Source organism: Mirounga angustirostris, unplaced genomic scaffold (genome assembly GCF_029215605.1).
Source record: "Mirounga angustirostris isolate CCGP_5_RB_7025 unplaced genomic scaffold, mMirAng1.0.hap1 SCAF_9, whole genome shotgun sequence".
Lineage (NCBI taxonomy): Eukaryota > Metazoa > Chordata > Mammalia > Carnivora > Phocidae > Mirounga > Mirounga angustirostris.
The window spans coordinates 131,439,266-131,461,238 of NW_026991717.1; the positions used below are offsets into that span (position 1 = coordinate 131,439,266).

General features: G+C 41.3%; 1 protein-coding gene across 3 annotated transcripts in view; it reads right to left on the reverse strand.

The window, feature by feature from the left end:
• Nucleotides 1-742: 742 nt before the first annotated feature.
• The window catches only part of RPS6KA5 (ribosomal protein S6 kinase A5), a 184,413-nt gene continuing 163,182 nt past the window's right edge, over nucleotides 743-21,973 (reverse strand). Inside the window, exons 14-18 of one of the 3 annotated variants that reach the window (XM_064571484.1) lie at nucleotides 21,388-21,579; nucleotides 12,220-12,379; nucleotides 10,560-10,723; nucleotides 6,122-9,314; nucleotides 743-3,683 (exon numbers count right to left, since the gene is read on the reverse strand). In XM_064571484.1, coding sequence (XP_064427554.1) covers nucleotides 9,075-9,314; nucleotides 10,560-10,723; nucleotides 12,220-12,379; nucleotides 21,388-21,579 — 756 coding nt within the window. In that variant the 3' untranslated portion in view covers nucleotides 743-3,683; nucleotides 6,122-9,074. The other 2 variants (XM_064571485.1, XM_054513842.2) reach the window with 2 other exon arrangements.

The window sequence follows — 21,973 nt, forward strand, 5'->3', positions numbered from 1 at the left end:
GTGCTCTCTCTCTCAAATAAATAAATAAAATCTTAAAAAAGAAAGAGAGGGAGAGAGAATTCTCTAGGCAGAAGGAAAACAACCTGAGACAGAAGTAAAAAAAGGCAGGATGAAATTAAAAAAAATCAGAAAGAGTAAATATGTGGGTAAACAAAATTGAATACTGATTCTTTAAAATAGATAATGGTAATAATAATAATAAATAAAATAATGAGTTGTAATGTTTAAAACATACATAGAAGATCGAGGTAAAACACATGGCAACAACACAGAAGGAAGGAGGGGTAAACAGATTTACACTGTGAAACAATTCTTGTATTGTTGGGAAGTGGGAATGTACCAACTTCAGGTAGACTGTGGTAAGTCAAAGATGCACGCTGTAACCTCTAAATTTACTGCTAAATGAATTTTTAAAAAATCTCCAGTATACTCACATGGTAGGAAAAAAAATGGGTAATAGAGAGTACTTGGTTTATTTAAAAAAAAAAAAAAGGCAGAAAAGGAGAAATAGAGGAACAAAGAGGAAATGGGAGGAATGGAAAACTAACTGTGGGACCAGGATTCAACAATCACATTAATATAAATGGACTAGATATTCCAAATAAAAGACAACTCAAAAATCTTAGGCAAAATACTAGCACATTGAATCCACTGATATATAAAAATAATACATCATGACCAAATGGTGTGTGTTCCAAGAATGCAACATTTGAAAATCATTTAGTGTAATTAATCACTATATGAGAACAAAAGTGAAAAACTACATGATCATCTCAATAGAGGTAGAAAAATCATGTAATTAAAACTCTCAGAAAACTAGGAATAAAAAACCCCTTAATTTGGTAAGTGGTATCTCTTTAAAAATTTGCAGCAAACATCATATTGAATGGTAAAATACTGAATTCTTATTTTGAGTTCAGGAACAAGTCAAAGAGGTCTGCTGTCCCACTTCTATTCAACATTCTGCTAGAAGTCCTAGTCGACTCAGTAAGGGAAAAAAAAGAAAAACTGGAAAGGGAGAAATGAAACTATCATTATTTATAGAAGACATGAATGTATACATAAAGAAATACAAAAGGATCTATAGAATTAGCATAATTAAAGTGAATTTAGTAAGGTTGCTAGATGCAAAGGCAGTACAAAAAAACAAATATAGGGGCGCCTGGGTGGTGCAGTTAGTTAAGCATCCAACTCTTGACTTCAGCTTAGGTCATGATCTTGTGGTTGTGAGACCGAGCCCCACGTCCAGCTCCACACTCAGCATAGAGTCTGCTTGAGATTCTCTCTCTGCCTTTGCCCCCCGTCAGCTCATGCACTCTCTCTCTCTCAAAATAAGTAAATAAAATCTAAAAAATACCCCAACCAATTATATTTCTACATACTAACAGAAAATAGATAATAAAATATAAACTTCAATAATCTAAAAATAAATCTAACCTCTCCATGTAAATCTTAAAACCTTGCTGAGACAAATTAAAGACCTAAGTAAATAGAGAGATGTACCATGTCTATGGATTGCAAAACTCAAAATTGAGAAGATAAAATTCTCCTGAAATTGATCTATATATACAATGCCATACCAATGAAACCCTAATAGATAACCTCCCCAAGGAAACTGACTATCTGTCACGGAAATGCAAAGGGTTAAGAGTAGCCAAGACTATCTGGAAGAAAATCAAAGTTAGAGATCTTACATTACCAGATGGGAAGACTATAAAAGTTATAACTGCAATGCACTGAGATTTTCAAGACACTATGCTAAGTCAAGTGAACACTCATGGAATAAGTGAACTTTGACTACTACACCTCATACCATATACAAATATCAGTGCTAGACGGATCACAGATATAATGTGAATGGTGAAACAATAAAGCTTTTAGAAGAATAATAACCTTGGGTAAAGACTGATGAAACAGGTCACAAAGATCATTAAGCATAAAAAACCAATATATTGAACTTCATAAAAATTAGAACTTTCTGGTTATTGGAGGACATTAATTAGAAAGAAAAAAAGCAAAACAAAGAGAAGAGATTTATAACAATATATCAGACAAAACCTCATATCAATAAGATACAAAGAACCTTCAAATCAATAGGGAAAAGACAGACAACCTAATAAATATAAAGAAGCGACCTGAATAGGCATTCAACAAGTGAGAATACCCAAATGGCTAATAAAGATATAAAAGGGTGTTCTACTCATCATTACTTCTCAGAGAAATGCACATTAAAACCACAGTAGAACACCAACACTTGTCAGAATGCCCAACACCACAATGACATACACACTTGACAGAATGGCTAAAACTAAAAAGGCTGATGGTACCAAGGACTGATGAGGATGTAGAGCAACCAGAACTCTCACACATTGTTGGGTGGGAGTGTAAATCGGTACAACCGCTGTTGAAAACTATTTGGCAATATCCTTTAAGCTAAATGTACATCCATCCTATGATTCAGTGAGCTTCCTTCTTAAGTATAAACCCAAGAGAAATGAATGCACATACCCACCAAAAGGTATGCACAGGAATGCTCATGACAGCTTTAGACATCAAAGCTAAAAGTTATCAACAACCCAAATGTCCATCAACAGTAGAATGGATAAATAGATTGGGATATACTCATCTGATGGAAGAATACACAATAATGAAAAAGAGCACACTATTGTCATTGCTGCGTGCAATGACGTAGATGAATTTCACAGACATCATGATCATCAAATAAAACCAGACACCAAAGACTAGACTATGATTCCATTTACAGGAAGATCAAGAACAGGCAAACAAATCTGTGGAGACAGAAGTGAGAACAGTGGTTAAGTCTGAGTAAGGACTGGGAGCCTCATCTTGAGCTAGGGGATGGTTTTAAGGGTGCATACATACATAAACATTCATTGAGCTGTCTGCTTAAGATCTGTGCACTTTATATGCCATACTGCATTAAAATTTTTAAAGAATATGATCACTACCTATATGTAGTCTTAGTACTCCATTTGAACTGCTCTCTTTGGCCACAGAATGGCAATGGTCTGGACAGCAGGCAGCAGGATAAGTTGGGGAGGGAGTAGGGAAATGGTGAGGAGAAAGCAATCACATGGGCCTCCGAGAAAAAAATAACCACCTTACAAAGCCTGTATAGACATCTTAAATAAGTTCACCTATCCACCCAGCAGACAAAACTATTAAAGACATTTATATAAATGGCTATTGAAATAGCATTTTTATAAAGTAGCCCTCTTCATGTTCCTGTCAATTATTTGTATCTCAGAGATGTAGGGCTGCTCACTTTCTCACACAGTGTCCTTATTTCCTTATTCCTACATACTTTTCATCCCCAGTGCTCCCTTCTCTGCCCCAATCAAGTACTTCTCTGATCTCAATTACAAGCTATAAACAGTAGTCAATACCTGGATATGTTAAGAAGCAGTGAGGGACGTATCAGTGTGGGGAAACATTACTGCATGCAGTCGTACAACTGGAAAGCCAGAAAACAAAGCAAGAAACAGTACAATTACTGCAGGCAGGGAAGACACCACAGATGGCGATGGGTGGCCTGCATTCAGCTGAACCACGGTGGGACTATCCTTCGCCTCTTCATTGTTCACCCAGAAGAAAAACAAAGTTTTTCATCTTTTTATCTTCCACTTACTTTCTAGGAAGACAAATTCTTGTCCTTCTGTAAACTGAGGAAGAATACACATAGTTACATAGATTATTGCAGCTTAGATTATTTTCAGCAATTCCAAACCCAAGGATACATATCTGTTTAGACAGAAGTACACCCGCTATACATTAAAATGCCAGTCTTTCAAAAATTCTTGAGTATGTATCAATGTGGTTTCCTCTTCTTCTAAAGTTCTTAGGATGTTTTTCAGAACTTGAGCACTAAAGCATTAACTTTATGTGTAATGTAGCACCTTTGTATTTCCCTTCTTATTCATCAAAAGAATGAGAATGATTATACATTTAATCTCTCCTTCTACTGGTAATTATAACTTTAGCAAATAGGCTCGCACTAGAGTACCTAAAATAAACTGTTATAAATGATCGAATGTCTACATAGCCACCAAGTCTTTCATGAGGATAATTGTCACACATCCTTTCAACACAACAGTGCACATTTTCCGTGACCAGCCTCTCAGAAAGTTAAAAATAAAACTGCAGTGAAGAATGTCAAGCTCGTTAACCTAACTGGATTTTAAACAAAGAAAACAAGAGAAACAATGGTTATCCCAACTACCTACAAGCGGAAATAGCAGAAAAATAAATCTGTAGTATTCTGTTCATACTTAAATTTCCTTTTCCAAGTCATGGCATTTTTTTTTTTGTTCTATTTTATTCTTCTTTCTTAGTATAGGGCTTTTTGTTTGTTTGTTTGTTTGTTTGTTTTAGAGAGAGAGAGTGTGCTAGCATGAGGGGAGGGCAGGGTGGAGGGAGAGAATATCAAGCAGACTCCCCGCTCAGCACAGAGCCCAACACGGGGCTCAATCTCATGAAGCTGAGATCATGACCTGAGCCGAAACCAAGAGTCGGAAGTTCAATCAACTGTGCCACCCAGGTGCCCCTCTTAGTATAGGGCTTTAAAACATCAATGAAAAGATAACAACTCCTCCATATGGGAAGGAACCAGGATGAAACTGGAATCTGTTTTAGTGGAGACTACTTTTATAAAACCATACAAATTAAAATTGTAAAGCAATGGAAATGACACAGAGCTGAATATTATCCCAGTTGCCTATGGTCCAGAGAAGTTGCTGTGGTAAATACCAGCTTGACCTATCTGAAGCATTCAACTCTTGATAACTGAAGCAGCACTCCAACTAGAAAAATATCACAAAATGTCCTTCCACCCATCCCCGCGGAAATACGCCAGGAATATGAAGCCTGATGAGTAACTACCAAGAATCCTGTTTTTCATCCAAGTCTTCTAGATGCAAAATAACAAGCTTTTTACCATGTGGCCGGAAGTCCTCGTGGATAGGAAATGGCTGGCAGTCAACAGGACCTATCTGGATGAGTGCAAACAAGTCGAGACAGATGGAATTGGGAGATACTTCAGTTTCGTACTCCTTTTCTCTCTACTAGTAGGAAAATGTAAAATATTGGTTCCTGCTTCATTCACGAATTCATGAACCAGAAGGTGGACAATGCCCTTGGGGAACCGTCATTTACTGAGTTAACCTAACAGAGAGCTGGGTGGCCAAGTAACAGGGCTCAGAAGCGAGATCTTGAAAGCTCAGAAGAAAGAAATGCTGAAGATGAGAAGTGAAACGGGGCTAACCCCATGTTCTTAGGATGGAAAATACTGCCCCCTTGAAAAGACACGTTGTCCTCATACACACATGATTTAAATAACTGCTCTCAAGAAAAATATTCTCCCCAAAGAATGTCACAACTTTGGAGGGAAGTCACTTAAACAGCCAGCGAATAAAACCTCTAAGTTGCTGTAGCAGCTATTTCCTTTGAGTAGATGAGACTTAAAATATTTATTTATGCATACTTCTTCTGTTATCTTTTGATTACTTTCCCTTTCTTGGAGTTTTGGAATGACTTGCACTTAAATTCAGAATTTCGTGAGAGCCTGCTACATTCTTTTTAGTGCCAAACAATGGTATCGAGTGCAGATGGGCATTCATGTAGGGGATAGAAGTGATGACAGGCCAGAAGCCGGGTGTCATGGTGAAGGACATCTGAGGGGCCAAAGTCATAATAATTGTATGGTATTTCATTATGTTACGAGAATTCATCTATAAGACAATTGTTTTGATACGGTGTAAGTGGCACATCAGAATTTAACTTATTTATTTAGATCTTAAAGAATATTACAAGTGTGATAAAATGAATATCCAAATCCTGTTCTTATTATTGGCCACCACGTGCAAACTCGAAGTAATCAGATGGCCGAAGGCACAAACGGGGCCAGTAGTTTAGAGACTCCCACCATTCTGAGGTACCCTGACCTTCATAAATATGATAATAACAGCGTTTGAAATGGCAGCACGGGAAATGAGTAGACAAGCAACTGTATACTTTAAAAAAAAAGTAAAGTGAGATACAAAAGAAATTCCCTTATAAAAAAAGAGTTACTGTTATCCTCACAAGCTTCCTTAAAGTAACTTACCTTGTATTTTACATGTAGCCTTTACATAGTTATTTAAGAAATCGGTAGCAATAGAAAAATATTAAAAAGCGTTCTTTCCTGGGCAAATGAATCTGCAACTCCAACACAAAGATGCATGTTGAAATTAACTCCAGGTGGCTTGATTTTCGGTCCCAGGGGGTTCACGGACTCATTGTTTTATAGAAGTTGGGAAGAATTCATGAACTTCAAAATAGCTAATTTAACTCAGTCAGCCACAGCATCTGGCCTAAGAAGTAGAAGAAACCGGTCTTTTAAAATGTATTTCATCTATTACCTGCTTGACTCTCAACCAGCCATATGTAGTCATAAAATATATGCATCGGGATTTAGGATGGTGTGAAAACTACATGCAAATAAAATCACTCAGGGAAAAAGGGGAGAGGTGATTTGGCCTTACCTCCAAAATTAATATTATATAAATTTATGTCTATATTTGGTTTTTATAGATCTACTTCTTTTTTACTCCTAATACTAAAAAAGAGTGCTTTCACTGAACATTTTCATTTGAAGTGTTTTTTAGTTTACTCCTGCTATGACTCAGTGAAAGCTTTGTGAATTTCAAAGTGCAAGTCACCAGCCACGAAGAGCCTGTACACAGTCTAAGTGCTGCAGACTCAGCATCGGAGCTGTCTCTCTGGCATTGGTAAGCAGGGTGAGGATGAAGGTACCTGACAAGGGGGCACCATTCTGAGTGTTTTTTGAGGTTCTTCCAAAAGCCCGTTCTGGGTTATTCAGGGAGCCTCATTGTGATGGACTAGCCTTCTCTGTCCTTCCTCCTGTTACTCTGCCTGCCTTTTCACCCATTCCATTTTCTGTCAGGTCCTGCAGAAGAAGAGGCACTGAGAACAGAGGAAAAGGAAACCCCTCAATTTCACTCTCCGGGAGTCAATGACGCCCAACAATCCTTAGGGTATGCTAACTATTTTTCTGGATCATTTTCCATTAGCAACAAAGTCCCTTTAGTTTATACTTTACAACTAGTATTTCCTACCAGGATGCACAGTTTAACAAATGACCTGAAGAGCTAACTTAGACATTTCCAAACCTATTTAATATAACTGTAGATATAAATGGACATTTTCTTGGTTATTAAATCGCTGCACCTGGATGGAATCACATTCTGTGAATTTGCTACAGGTTGGTAATAATTCATGTAAAGATTTCCCATCATGACCAGGAAAGATTGCAAGCTAGGGGTACAAAACTTTCACTGACTCATGAGAATCATGGAGCCATTTGGGCCACTGAAAAGTATAGAAAGTTATTTCCAATAACCACTGTGAACAAAAATGTGAACAGAATAATACAATATTTTGAAAATATTTTAATATTTGCCATTTTTTTGCCTGTGCTATTAATATATACATTGATTTAGTAATAAATATACTACTATTACATAGAGCGCAATATTTTAAGTATTCATAACTGGTTGAAATTAATGCTGCTATCATCTCAAGAAAGGAATAAATAAATATCATGCCCAAATTCCAAACCAATGCTCAAGAGGTTATCATTAACAAAAATGATAAAATAAACAGGTCGGGCATTATCTTTTTAAGCATGATTCTTGTAAACATAGCCAAGATCACTTTTCTCAGTCCTGACATTTTGTGTGATGGCTTTAAAAGAAAATACAACATACAAATCCTATCACTTCTTTTTTTGCATAGGGAATGAATTAATCGTATTTGAAAACGCAGCAATCTTTCAGTGAAATGTCTTCATCACATAGCACTTGTTTTCTGTAGGAATTCAGAACTTTGGAGCAATAAAGGTGCTCTGCATAAGTTTATAAAATATGCTTTCTGGATTTAAAATTTAACAGAAAAATTTCAAGACAAGGCATAGTCATGATTCTAAAATACTATGTACATAACATCTGCCTACAGGAGGGTGCGCCTTGTGGCAGCACAACACAATGTACAAACGTGAAGCACAGTGTTTCACAGAATTTCCCTTCAGATTTTCTTCGTATCGGTGCCTAAGTGGCTTACGATTATGCCCATTCCGCTTGCGCATACAAGGTAGAAAGGGGGATGCAAGGACAAATTTAAAGTGGATAATGGAAAAACCGGCCAAAATGCAGTACATATGCTTTAAACAGTGCACTTTACAAAATAGTTTGCTTTATTCGTATTCTCTCATAAAGTGCAATATTACTTAAAACAGAGACCTGTACCTTACTATTTTGCAATAACCATTAAAACAAATCGCCAGGAAAGAGCAGTGCAAAATTAAAAACATATGTAGCTTAGCATGCATCTCAGACGGATCCCAAATACAGAGCATGGGACCTTAAGTTCCTGTACTTTTTTTTTTTTTTTTACTTTTTAGAAAAAGATTAATAATAATAGGTTACCATCGTATGTAACCATAAAATAAAGACAATAAGTTAAAATCCTCTCTCAAGAAATAAATGTACGCCACACATACAATTCACTACAGAATCATTTTGAAAACCCTCAGACCCTTTCCTCTGATAAATCACTGTTCGAGGGGGTGCAAATCTCTTAAAAACCCACGCTCTCCACAAGGCAAAGCAAAAGGTATCATCATCACGGTACGAGTGACTCTTGGTGGCAGACATCTGAAAAACCTGCGACTCATTCTGTAAACAGCTCAAACCTAACCAGTCCCTAATTAGATTTACAGACAGACACCTTTGCTCTTTCCACAACAGTCCCACTGGCATCATGCCAGGCTGCTGAACGGTATAACAGGTGCTCTATTCACAGTAACATTCTCTGTCCCGTGCTTTTGGACAAGGATAACCAACTGGGTTTTCCTGAAAAAATTCCCTAAGAGGCAGCTTCCAAGAAGACCAACAGGACACGGTTTGAAAAGCGTTAAGACATCATCTCAGGCACATGCTGAGGGCACTCGAGGTGCAGACGGGTCATCATCGGTGACACTCCTACCGTCCCCGCACCACTCAGTCCGAGAACTGGAAGAGCGTGTCTGGGTGAGTGGGGTCCGCGGGGTTGCTGGGCTGCAGGGTCTTAGTGGGCGTGGTTTTCCCGTGGGAGTGAGAGGAGGACGAGTGAGAACTTTCGCTCGAGCTACTGCGTGTCTCTGTACTGGTGCTGGTCTTCTTCATTTTCCTTCTCTTCGCCAAAGGGGCCTTGTCGACATTTTGAAGGCAAAACCCCTCTCTCTTGTATTTGTTAAAGGCCTAGGGGAGAAAGAAAGGGAGCCCCTGTAAAGGTCAAGGGATCCAAGTTCTCTTGGAAGCTAGGACTTCTGGCAGAAGACAACTTTCAGTTGGCAACCCCAGCTGCAAGTTGCTCTGGGAACAAGGTCCTGAAAACCATCCCATTTGCACACCTCCTGTCAGGGTATGGAAGCTCATGGGAAGAGTCTCAAGGGCTCTGTTTAAATCAAACCAGCCAGGCTGTTCAGGAGTTAGGATTCTCATAAATCTTTCGAAGAAGTTAGTGCTACCTTTCAATAAAAAACACCAACCTCTCAACCCCTGTTACTTTTACTAGTTTGGTGTCTGAGATTTAAAATTCTGCCCACAGAACCCCATACAGAGCAGACTGGATCTGTTACGGGCCCTCCTCTCCACTTCCAGGTCGGGGTAATTGGGGTATATCTTGGATACTTGATCTGCACAGAGAGGCTCAGCTCCACCCGCCTCAGGCTGGCTTTCTCCTCACAGCTGCCTGTCCCCACTTCTCTTAGCCTCAAGTTTGGGTGTCACTCTTGATAGCTTTGCATCAAATGTCACCGGGAAGGATCATCTGTACAAACTCTTGCAGTTAATCCCTTCACACCTCAACATATCCGAGTTCATTAATTTTTAATCCATTTCTGCAGCTGAAAAAGAAACGCTATCCCTTTTCCTCTCTCAAGATAATCCCTTCAGAGGTAATTTACTTCTCCCTAACTCCTCTATTCCTTATACAATTATCTTCAAGCATTTGCATCTGCTCGGCACAAATGCACACATACTCTTATTCCCTATCCCTCACGGTCTCTAGGATATGTAATGCATAAATGGCTGCTGAGGGAGTGAACGGACTTGGGACACGTGCCTTAGTTCCTAACGTTTACGTACAGCTTTTAGAGAAAGTGAGTGAGGCTCTTTGAGAGATAAAAGTTCCAATATCATGCATATTGTATTCATTATCTACTGAAAATTTCAACTCTTCAAATATCAAACTACTGCCTCACTCACAAACTCATCCAAAATGTCAAGTAAGTATTTTGTGGGTTAGCAGTGACTCGGTCCCCCACATACCTTCTGCTTTAATAAATGTGTTTATATCATGGAGAGATTTATAAAAACACACCTAGAATGAAAATAACACATTCTTTTAAATGTACTACTAAGAGTGCGTCTCAGAAGTTACGGAGTAAACACATCTGATTCCTTTTCAAACCCGCCTGCCACGTGCAGAGCGCAGGGCCTTACGTGGAAGGTTGCTTTCACACAGGTTTGCACAGCAGCTCCCGAAGATCCTAGAATGTCCGGAGTCATCAGAGGATTTGAGGACAGCTGACTACCATCTTGAAGCCATTCGTTGTATCTCAAGCCTGACATTTTAAGCCTTTTATTTGGATCGACTGTGAGGAGTCCTATGGGAATAATTAAGACTTTTTTTTTTTTTAAGATTTTATTTATTTATTTGACAGAGAGAGACACAGCGAGAGAGGGAACACAAGCAGGGGGAGTGGGAGAGGGGGAAGCAGGCTTCGCGCTGAGCTGGGAGCCCGATGCGGGGCTCCATCCCAGGACCCTGTGATCATGACCTGAGCCGAAGGCAGACGCTTAATGACTGAGCCACCCAGGCGCCCCAAGACATTTTTATTTTATGATTTGTTTCAAACATAAATCTCAGTTAGGTTCACATGACACAATGGTTTCAATAAGGCGTCAACCTTCTACCAAGGTCATTACATTTTCATATACATTTCAATCCCCTAGTAAATCCTGAATGTTAATGACAAGGCCCACAATAGCCTACGTCTACTGCAGGCTAACTGGCTTCTCAATCAGGAGGAAATTGGCACCCAACACAAAGACTGGGAAGCTCCACAGGAACGGGGAATGCCTAGATGTACTTCATTCATGTACCAACACCTTGTACAAGCCAGCGGGTGCAGTAAGGCACTAGAGATGTGGAGATGGAGACCCAAAGAGGAGCTATGGGGAGATACACAGACAAAAACGAGCTCTGACAGCATGAGGAGACAAGCACAATAGCAACATCCCCACCCATAGTGTGTCGGCGACCCAAGGGCACGGCTCTGACCGCAGTGTAGTCACCCTGGAAGGCTTCCAGAAGCTGAGTCCTGGAGGATGAAGACAAGTGGGCTGGATGAAGAGGGGTGCCCCAGGACTGGAAAGAGCAAGCGTGGCATCATGCGGGAATCTGAGCGCTGGCACATTTGAAGAATTCAAAGGCAGCGTGAGGGTAGCAGGAGGCCTGCGCAGGCAGGGCCAGGTCCTGAAAGGCTCTGGATTTCAAATGCTCCCGTACGGCAGTCTGACCTGAAGCTAACGGGGGCCTCTCTGAAGGACTTCTAGCAGAAGAGGGGCACGATCACATCTGGATATGAGGAAGGTCGCTCTGCTGATTGATACCGGACAGGTAAAGGCAGAGGCAGTGAGACGAACTGAAAGGGGCTGTGGGCTCTCAGGACAGAAGGGACGGCGGGAACTGAGGGCGGCCACGTGAATGGGGACGAGGGGGTGGTGAGGCCGGACGCTGAACTGCAGGACTGGGTGGCTGGCTGTGGAAGGCGAGCAAGGTGGGGGGCGGATGGTGACGCCCATTCTGGCTGCCTGGCAGTGCAAGAGGGGGATGGGAGGGGCATATTTTGGGGGAAAGGATAGTAAAACAGTGTCAGTGCACTTTGGAGGTGTTAGATTGAGATGCTGTGGACCCTGCAGATGTGGATAAGATTACTAAGGGATAGTGAAGAAGAAAATAAGGCTCAGTAGAGCAACCTGGACACCTTCTAGAACACACGTGAATTTCTTGAGTAATTAACAGATATATGTGAATGGGTAGGATTCCACTTCAATCACCACACATTATACACGATATAAAGTTTCATTAGAGTCTTACCTTGGATCAAATCTTTAGCTTCTTGGGATACATTCTTCCAGGCTTCTCCTTCAAAGGAGAAATCTCCCTTTTTAATTTTCTTCATGATTTCCACCGCACTGGTACATGTCAAACTTTTGTCATGAGATTGGAATGGAACTTGCCCTGACAACATTGTATACTATCAAGAAAAAAAAAAAAGGAACAAAACAGAATGTCTGCCAAAGTCACTGTCAAAGCCATGCTAGTCATTTCATTACTAACTTCATCAGCATAATTTACCAAATACTACGACCAGCATTATTGGGTTTAAAAGATTATGTAGACTTCTATCACTGAAGCAACAAACACATTTCAAAGCCTTGTAAATAAAGTGAGACAGCTTATTAGATCAAAATTTAAAGAGCAAGAAGAACAAAACAAGGATACTCCAACTACTTCAGAAAAGATAGTACTAATATTAACAGAAAGTTGAGAGAGAGCAGAACCTTTCAATAACTTTTTTTTTTCTATTCAGTTCCATACATCCTTTCCTCAGGACATTAACTGTGGTTAAGGGCTTCAAACATTTTTTTTTTTTTAAGATTTTATTTATTTATTTGAGAGAGAATGAGAGAGAGCACACGAGAGGGGGGAGGGTCAGAGGGAGAAGCAGACTCCCCGCCGAGCAGGGAGCCCGACGCGGGACTCGATCCCGGGACTCCGGGATCACGACCTGAGCCGAAGGCAGTCGCCCAACCGACTGAGCCACCCAGGCGCCCAGGGCTTCAAACATGGCCCGAAGACCAATGACCAACTTTAATTTTATTTTTCTCATCGTGGCGTTAAATTGAATTCTCTACAACCACCTGTTTTCACTGTGGCCATGTGTTTGAAAATTTATGTTTAAGGTTTTTGCCCTTTAAAAAGTCAACAGAAAAACTGAGAAGCTAAGTAGGGCTCGTCTTTGCAGCAGAGACTGAATATAGACTTCAGAGTTCTTGCAGGGTTTTCTCTCTGCTCGCTGAGAGACTTACGGGCCCGCGGAGGTGACACCCGGCCATGAACGGCGGGGTGAAGCGACAGTGTCCGAGCGCAGAGCCCCCGGAAGCACCGCACAGCGAGCAGGGGCTGGCGCTCTCAGTAGGAGCCCGCCCACCACGGCAGTTATTCACGAAGGCACACAGAGGAGGGTCTCCGTTCCAAGCCCAGCCCTCAGGAGGAGGTGGGCACCCAGCGAGAAGTCCCAGGGACCTGGAAGGACTCGGCCATTTCTCTTTTGCGGCCACGTGTGTGACAAGCAGGCTCCGTCATGACGCACCGGCCCTCAGAAAACATGGACGCTCCCAGACCGGACAATAAAAAGGACATTAAGAGGGGACAGCAGGAGATCCAACTAGGTGGGCAGCCCACAAACCCTGGGCGGGGAGGACTGAACACGAAGGAGTGAGGCGCCAGAAAGAGGGAAGAAACGTGGCTCCTCTGAGGAGAGCAGAGACCAGGAGGCTCCGGCGGACTCGGACTTCCTGTACGGAAACGCCGTGCCTGAGAGGACAGAGCTGGGCTCGCCAGGATGGAGGGCGTGAAAACCGAAGGCGCCGAGGAGAAGAGGAGAAGAGACCCCGGGCACTGACTCGGAGCACGCTGACGCGAAGACATCTGTTGTAAGGAGGGAACTGCGAAGACGCCCGAAGACCAACGACAGCTATTTAAGAAAACCAAGCACCTCCCTCAGTCTCGTCTCCTTTACCCTCCCCGCACAGTGACGCTCAGCAGCCTACAGCTTTTCCCCGGCGTCTCCCTGCGCAGACGTCCCGACGCGGCCCCGGCACCTTGCAGGCTCCGCCCTCGCCCGCCCGCCCGCCCGCCCGGCTCAGCCTCGGAGGTCCCCGGGGTTCCCGCCCCGCGTTCCGCACCCACAGCTCCTCGGCCCCCCTGACGGCGCTCCAGCTGCTCGGGCTCCTTAGAAGGCCATTTTTCTTTCGAGCTGGCAACCATCCCCCCCCTGCACGGTGTAACTTTCCGCGAGGTGTGACCAGGGCCTCCGCCATCTGCCATGTTACTCCACAGACAAGACACACGGCGGGAGGGGAACATGAGCTTTTGAGTCAGACACACCTGGCTTCCTGCTTTTTTACTTACCAGCTTCTGTTTTCTAGCTGTTTAGTTACTAGTTGGGCAAATTTGTTAAGCTCTCTTAGACTGTTTCTTCAGCTTTATAATAAATGTAACAGGACTGAGCAACCCACTGCATTTGGTAAGAGCATTAGCCAGCTCGGTGGGACACCCAACCTCACTCTGTTTTCCCTGCCTCCTCTTTCTCTGGTTGGGAGGCAGCAGGGACCGCATTCCTGATGCAAAGTGGGGGAATCAGAACAGCGAGCCACGCAACTTTAAAGTCCCTTCCTAAAGGTCCACTTTCTAGATCACTGCTGGCACCAACTATCTTAGCCCGGGTTCCCCACAGAGCAGAGTCTAAAGCAAAAGCTAATACACAACCACATCAAGGAGTGCGGTCCCTGGGGAGGAAGAATTTAGGAGAACAGGGAAGAGTGTCCACACCAAAGGAACTGAGGGCCCTGGCTAAAATGGACCAGCCGGGATCAGCTGCCACGCTGAATGTGGTACAAGTCAATATGGTGCTGGCATTGATAAGCACCTACTGATCTGGCCATTAGATTCTTCTTGATTTCTGTCAATAGGAAAGATCAAAGCAGTAAGTCCTTATGTGGCAAGGACAGCCTTCACTGTCTTGTCTGAGAGCTGTCCGAACTCTCCCACTCTGTTATAATACAGTCTGTTAGGCCCTCGACCATCTCGACATTCTCAAGAACCCCATGCTGGCCCTCTGTAGTGATGTCTTCACGAAGGGAGACCTGGTGAGCAGGAACTAGCGTATCCTAAATGCCTTCTAAGCACATGAACACCAGAGGATGGGAGACAGACTGGACGAACATTCAGGGAACTGTCACACTGGTAAGAACGTTTTAGAGCTCCCATGGTTAGGGGCATAGAGACTTGCCCCTGAAAGACAAATTGCTGTACCTTGTACCACTGAGAAAGAGGCACAGGACTTAGTGGGCTTCTTGGGATTTTGGTGACGGCATATATCGCTCTTCTCGAGAATACTGCTCCAATCCGTTTATCAAGTGACTGCGGAGGCTACCAGTTTTAAGTGGGGCCCGGAGTAAAGAGGATTCCGCAGCAAGTCCCAGCTGTAACACAACCACCCTGCTACCGAGGCCCTAGGATCTGGCTGACTCGACTGCGGTAGAGGTATCTGTGAAAGGTAAGAATGCTGTGCAGAGTCTCTGGCAAGTGCACGAGGAGAGTCGCAGAGCAGACGTGAAGGATTCTGGGGTGGGGTTCTTGCCTTCTGTGGCAGAGAACTACTCTGAAAAAGAGCTCCTGGATGCTCCTGGTTCCTAGTAGACCTTGCGTGCCCACAGAAGGGATACCAAGAGCAGTGCATCGTGTGCTAGGATGAGCAGTTGTGCTGACTCATGAAGTCGCAGCAGCAACCCCATGTACTATGGACATGGCACACTTAGAACCAGCCCTAGGAGGTCCAGAAGGCAGGAGTAAGTTACATCCACGGGTGTACGTTACCTATCTCTGCTGCATCAACACTTCTTAACTCAAGCCAATGGCCTCACTGAGGAGGGGTTCCCGATGACCAACTGATGGAGCAAGAAAGGAAATTGGGTTGGCTTGATAGATGGTCTATTAGAACACGAAAAACTCAGTGAAGGCACCTGCTCAGGACAATACCCTGTGGGGTTGGAGCTCTGTCCTTGAGCATTGTATTGAACCATCAGCTGGTGCTGGGTCCCCCATACCTAGATTCTTTTTTTAGAGAAAGAGAAGGGGGGGGAGAGAAACCGCAACTGGGGGAGCAGAGGGGGAGGGAGAGAATCGTAAGCAGGCTCCATGCCCAGCGTGGAGCCCCATGCAGGGCTCGATCTCACGACCCTGAGATCATGACCAGAACCAAAATCAAGAGTCGGACACTTAACTGACTGAGCCACCCAGGCACTGCCCCCATATCTAGATTTTATGGGTACATGGCCCACTTAAAAAATTCATGTTTCGGACCCTGCAAACTTGCAGTTTGCTTCTTTAGAGGTCTTGGTTCATGAACTCAAGTGATCAGCTGCACTATACAACAGGTAGCAAGCCACGTGTGCATGCTCTGCAATTGCTCTTCCTCCGCTTTCTTCTTTCTCCTGGGATTATGCTCCTTAGGAACATGATGAAACATACTTTAGCTTCAGGTTCTGCTTTCTACGTAGCCCAGATTAGAATACCTTTCTATTGTTGATGAACATTTGATTTGTTTACAGTTTGGGATATTTTTGAAACATGATATATATATGTATATATATATATATATTTTTTTTTTTTTCTTATACACATCTTTTGGAACATAAAAATACAATTTCTCTTGGGTTTATTCCTGAGGATGAACTGCTGGGTCATTTGGTCTGTGTATGTTCAGTAGATACTGCCAAACAGTTTTCCAAAATACATTCCATTTCTTAATCCTACCCTAATTCCTAAAGGATATGAATGTAGCTAAATATAAAAATGTAACCTTTATAAATACAGTTTTCTTGCTTTCTGATGTGTAATAATGCAACAGGCTATTGGGCAGAAAAACTAATTCTCCATCTTTAGAAGTATTTAAAGGAGACCGGTGATCAGGGACCTTGTAGAAAAGATCCCTGCTCTAGAAGAGGTAGAAATAAACTTTAGGCTCCTCTTAACTCCAGGATCTTACAATTTTAGTTGATTATCCAGCAATCAACTTGTGTTAAAAATAATTTTGTGCAGGCAAATTGTTTGCAAATGGTGTGGCAAACAAGTATTTACATACATAAAGATATATCTATATATTTGCGTGACCACACATATATATGTACCTACACACACACACACACACACACACGGAGAGTGTGCACACAAGACAGAATTCGAGAGAAAGAAAAAGGAAATGTGGCAAAATGTTAGATGTTCTACAGTATTATTCTCTCAAATTTTTTCTAGGTCTGAAATTTCCAAAATGAAATTTTGAGAAAAAAGTAAAACAATAAAGTCTCCTAAATAAAACACTTGGAGGAATTATGTTTTAAGTGGAATTATATATACCCATTGGGTGGCACATAATCCTATCCTACATAAATACTTTGTTTTAGGGACTGAATGCTTGCTTGCCTCCAAAATTCATATGTTGGGGCACTTGGGTGGCTTAGTTGGTTAAGCGTCTGACTCTTGATTTCGGCTCAGGTCATGATCTCAGGGTCATGAGATCAAGCCCTGCTTCAGGTTCCCTCAGTGGGGAGTCTGCTTGAGATTCTCTCTCTTTCTTCCTCTGCCCCTCTGCCTGCTCACAAGTGCACATGCACAGTCTCTCTCTCTCTAATAAATAAGTAAATCTTTAAAAAAAATTCGTATGTTGAAGACCCAACTCCCAATGTGACTATATTTAGAGACAGGGGCCTTTATGAAGGTTAATTAAAGTTACACGCAGTCATAAGGGCGGGGTCCTGACCCAATGGGATTAGTGTCCTTATAAAAAGAAACAGCAGAGAGCTTGCTCACTCATGCTCTCTCTCCAGGCACACTCACTGAGGAAAGGCCATGTGAGGATACAGACAGCAGGTGGCTGTTTACAACCCAAGGGGAAAATCCTCACCAGACCTTAACACTGTTGGCATCTTGGTATTGGACTTTCCAGCCTCTCCAGCCTGTGAGAAAATAAATTTCTGTTGTTCAAGCCACCTAATTGGTGGCGTTTTGTTATGGCAGGACCAAGCTAAGACACTGGGTAAGCTCTATTTTAATTAAAGTCCTGTATGTTTCTGACAGGGACTGCATATCCACGAGGCAGACTGGGTTGTAGTCAAGCCATATGAGACTACATGATGCAGCTTCCTGGAGTATTTGTTTTACTCAACGGGGGTAATGTAAATTATTTTCATATTATAATAGCCACAGTCATGTTTATTAGATACAACACACAAAAAGCCCATTGATTTCCATTTCTTTTTTTTTTTTTTAAGATTTTATTTTTAAGTAATCTCTACACCCAATGTGGGGCTCGAACTCACAACCCTGAGATCAAGAGTTGCACGCTCCACCAACTGAGCCAGCCAGGGGCCGCAAAAGGCCATAGATTTCTAAGACAAATCAGAGACTCCAAATAAACTTTGTGCTTGCTATGGAATAACTGAGGCTTTGTATCTAGATCTTCTGGAGGTATGCATTCATTCATGTGGGAAAGTTTGCAAAGCACTCTGTTTTAGCACCGTTTAATGCACGTGCTAACTTTGTTCTTCGTCTGTATTTCATTGTGTATCTCTAAAAGGCAAAGATTTTTTAAAAACCACAACCACAACACCATGATGACACCTAAAAGAAATCAGCAGTAATTCCTTTATATCATTCAGTATCCAATCAATATTCAGATTTTTGCAACTGTGTCACATACATTGTATATATCTATTACAATTACATCTGTATGACTTAGAGTTTGAATTTAATAAATAGGATTGAAATTAGAATTTGCTTGAATCAGAATTCAAGTAAGTGTAAATATTGCTTCAGAAGCGTCTTTTAGTTTATAGGTTCTCGGGCTATCTTTTTTGTCACAGGAAAAACTGGGTTATTTCTCCTGTAGAACTTCCCACAGTCTGGATATTGTGGTTGTACTTCTGTGCTATCACTTAAGCGGTTCTTTGTCCCCCGCTTGTCTTAACAACTTGACAAGTAGCTCGAGAGAGAAGCATGGCTTCCATATCCATGCCATTACACAAAGTTATTTCCACAGATACGGCGTTCAGAAGCTTGAAAATACCTGTCCGCGTGTCTAAGACTGTCTTTTAAAACCTTAAAGAGGGTGATGATTATAACTGACCTATATTTAAAGTAAAGGCTCTTTTACAAGGGGTAATTTTATATTACTACTAAAGTTGGAAAGCTCCTTTTGACTTAGACTAATTTTTTAGGAGAATGCTAATGAATATGGAATAGGTTTAAGTCCTTAACACGAAACTCTCCAATCTATAGAAGTTAGTTGTTTATTTTTATTTAAAAGATCGTATTCATTAATATTTAATTTTAGTTTGAAAATTATAAATGATGACTTAAAATTGCTGAAATGAAGACCATATAAAACTTAAAAATAAAAGAAGAACCATCCTGTAGAGACAACTGGCTAGCCACTGGGGGAAAACAAGCTGACACCAAAATAAATCCCAGATGGAGTACAGATTTAAGTATAAAAATAAAATATAATTCTAGAGGAAAATTTAGGAGAATGTTTTTATCATCTTGGGTTGGGGTAGGGGTGGAGGGATAATCTGACATCAAAGCCACATATCATAAGGGAAAGACTGACATCTTACTACATAGAAATAAAAAAATTCTCCATTAAACCGCCCTAAAACCCAAAAGAAAGTCCCATATTACTATAAACAAAGTTTTCAAATAACCAAATCAGAAAAAAATATCGATTTTTTGTCATTGGCAGACAAAGGATTAAAATTCTTCACAGAGCTTTAAAATAAGAAAAATTTCCCCACAGGAAAATGGGCAAAGCTCATAAACAGCAATTCATAAAAAAGAAAATATGAATGTCCAAATACATGAAAAGATGCTCAAAACTGAATATTCATCAAAGAAATGTATGCAAATTACAACAACAGTAGGAAATAATTTAAGATTGAAATCGATAGTATATGATGTATTTGCATACAGTTGATGAGAACATGCATGATCTGTTAAACCTTCTAGAAGGAAATCCAGGCATATATGTCAAAATAAAGATGTGCATGCCCTTCTTGTAGGAGTCTACTCCAAGGAAATAATGAGACAAATTCAGCCACATATGTAAAAAAAAAAATTCATTTGCGTAGTTTGTAATTAGTGAAACACTGGAAAACACTAACTGCTCATTAGTAAAGAAATGGTTAAATGTACTCTGGAGGCCCAAACCACATGTGTAATATAATCTCATTTGTTAAAAATCCCACATAGCTGACAGAAAACACACATAACATGGTGGCGGAAGGCGGCGGGGGGTGCGGTTAGGGAGCGGGGGAGCTTGAGCACATCATCTCCACACAATGAGATTATGAGTGATTTCACTTGTTCCTTAAAATCTTTCTGTATTTGTCTGAAATTTTCTCTCAAAGATTATGCATTACAAATTACATGCAGAAAAAGTCAAGCTATTTTGAGAAGAAACATGCCAAGATTTTTCTAGCTTAATGTTCTGTTTCTGATCACCACAGCCAAGGACATTTTGTGAAAAGCATGCTTACCATGATTACTACAAGTTACTATAAATATTTCTCTCTTTATCTATTAATTTGTTAATTTATCCTAAATTATCTTCTTTAATTACATTTTTCATCTGAAAATCTCACAGAATGTATTTTTTTTTTAAAGATTTTATTTATTTATTCATGAGAGACAGAGAGAGAGAGGCAGAGGGAGAAGCAGGCTCCCAAGGAGCAGGGAGCCCGATGTGGGACTCGATCCCAGGACCCTGGGATCATGACCTGAGCCGAAGGCAGACGCTTAACCATCTGAGCCACCCAGGTGCCCCAGAATGTATTTTTTAATGTTTTCCTATTAATAAGTCAGTTTGCTATTTTCACATTATATCCAATATGCCTATCTTTTGAAAATTGCTTCTTTAAAAAAAAAAACTATATGAACTCCTATGCACATAAAACGCAGTGCCTTCAATATTTCAAAATAAACCGAAATAAAAACGTATCTTTTGAAAATATACTATTGCTTCTTAAAAAAAAAAACAACTATATAAACTCTTATGCACATAAAACATAGTGCCTTCAATATTTCAAAATAAACCAAAATAAAAGCTCCTATGTTGTCTCCAACGTAAATTTTGAAAAAGGGAAATAATCATTCTGACTCGTGTGAGGTGGTATCTCACTGAGGTTTTGATTTGGATTTCCCTGATGCCGAGCAACGTTGAGCACTTTTTCATGTGTCTGTTGGACATTTGGATGTCAAAAAAAAAAAAAAGGGAAATAGTCTTGGGTCAGAACTTTCATTGGTTGTACACCAATCTGCCAATTTTCCCCACAACTTGAAGAAAAACAGCAGAGAGAGAGAGGGACAGGTAAGAGGCCATCCAGAAACCGACTAGGTTTAATGGCCCTAGGGAAATGAACTCACCAAAATGACGCCCAGGCTCCAGAGGTCACAGGACTCATCGTAGCCATTATGATTCAAGAGCTCGGGGGCCGCATAGTGCAGGGTGAAGCAGGGCGTCTTGAGAGGCTGGTTATCAGGTGGCTTTAAGCGTGCAAACCCAAAATCGATTACTTTAATTTCCAAATTGTCATTTTCATCAGTGAACAATAAATTCTGCAAGATACAAACACTTCAGTTAGTCTCTCGTGATAATGTCCTGGGACTTGGGGATGCCATTTATGTATCTAGCTATACGATGATACTGGATTCAAATGCAGAGAGAGATCTGATGGGGAGGGTCTGGGAGCTGGATGTCAGCGTACTATTGTTCTCTGCCTTACGCTTTTTTATATTATTTCAATTGTAATGATGTCCTGTGAAACACTTTTCGACTGTACCACGCCTCTTCCCACGTCAGAGTCTTTGTCTACATTTTTCTCTCTCATGGTATTTGCCCTCTACCTCCTCCATCAACCTCCTTTCTGACGTGGCTCATGTGCACCTACTCCTCGTTTGGAGATACCACCCTCATGTGCCACCAAACTGAAGTTAGGACTTTTTCTATTTT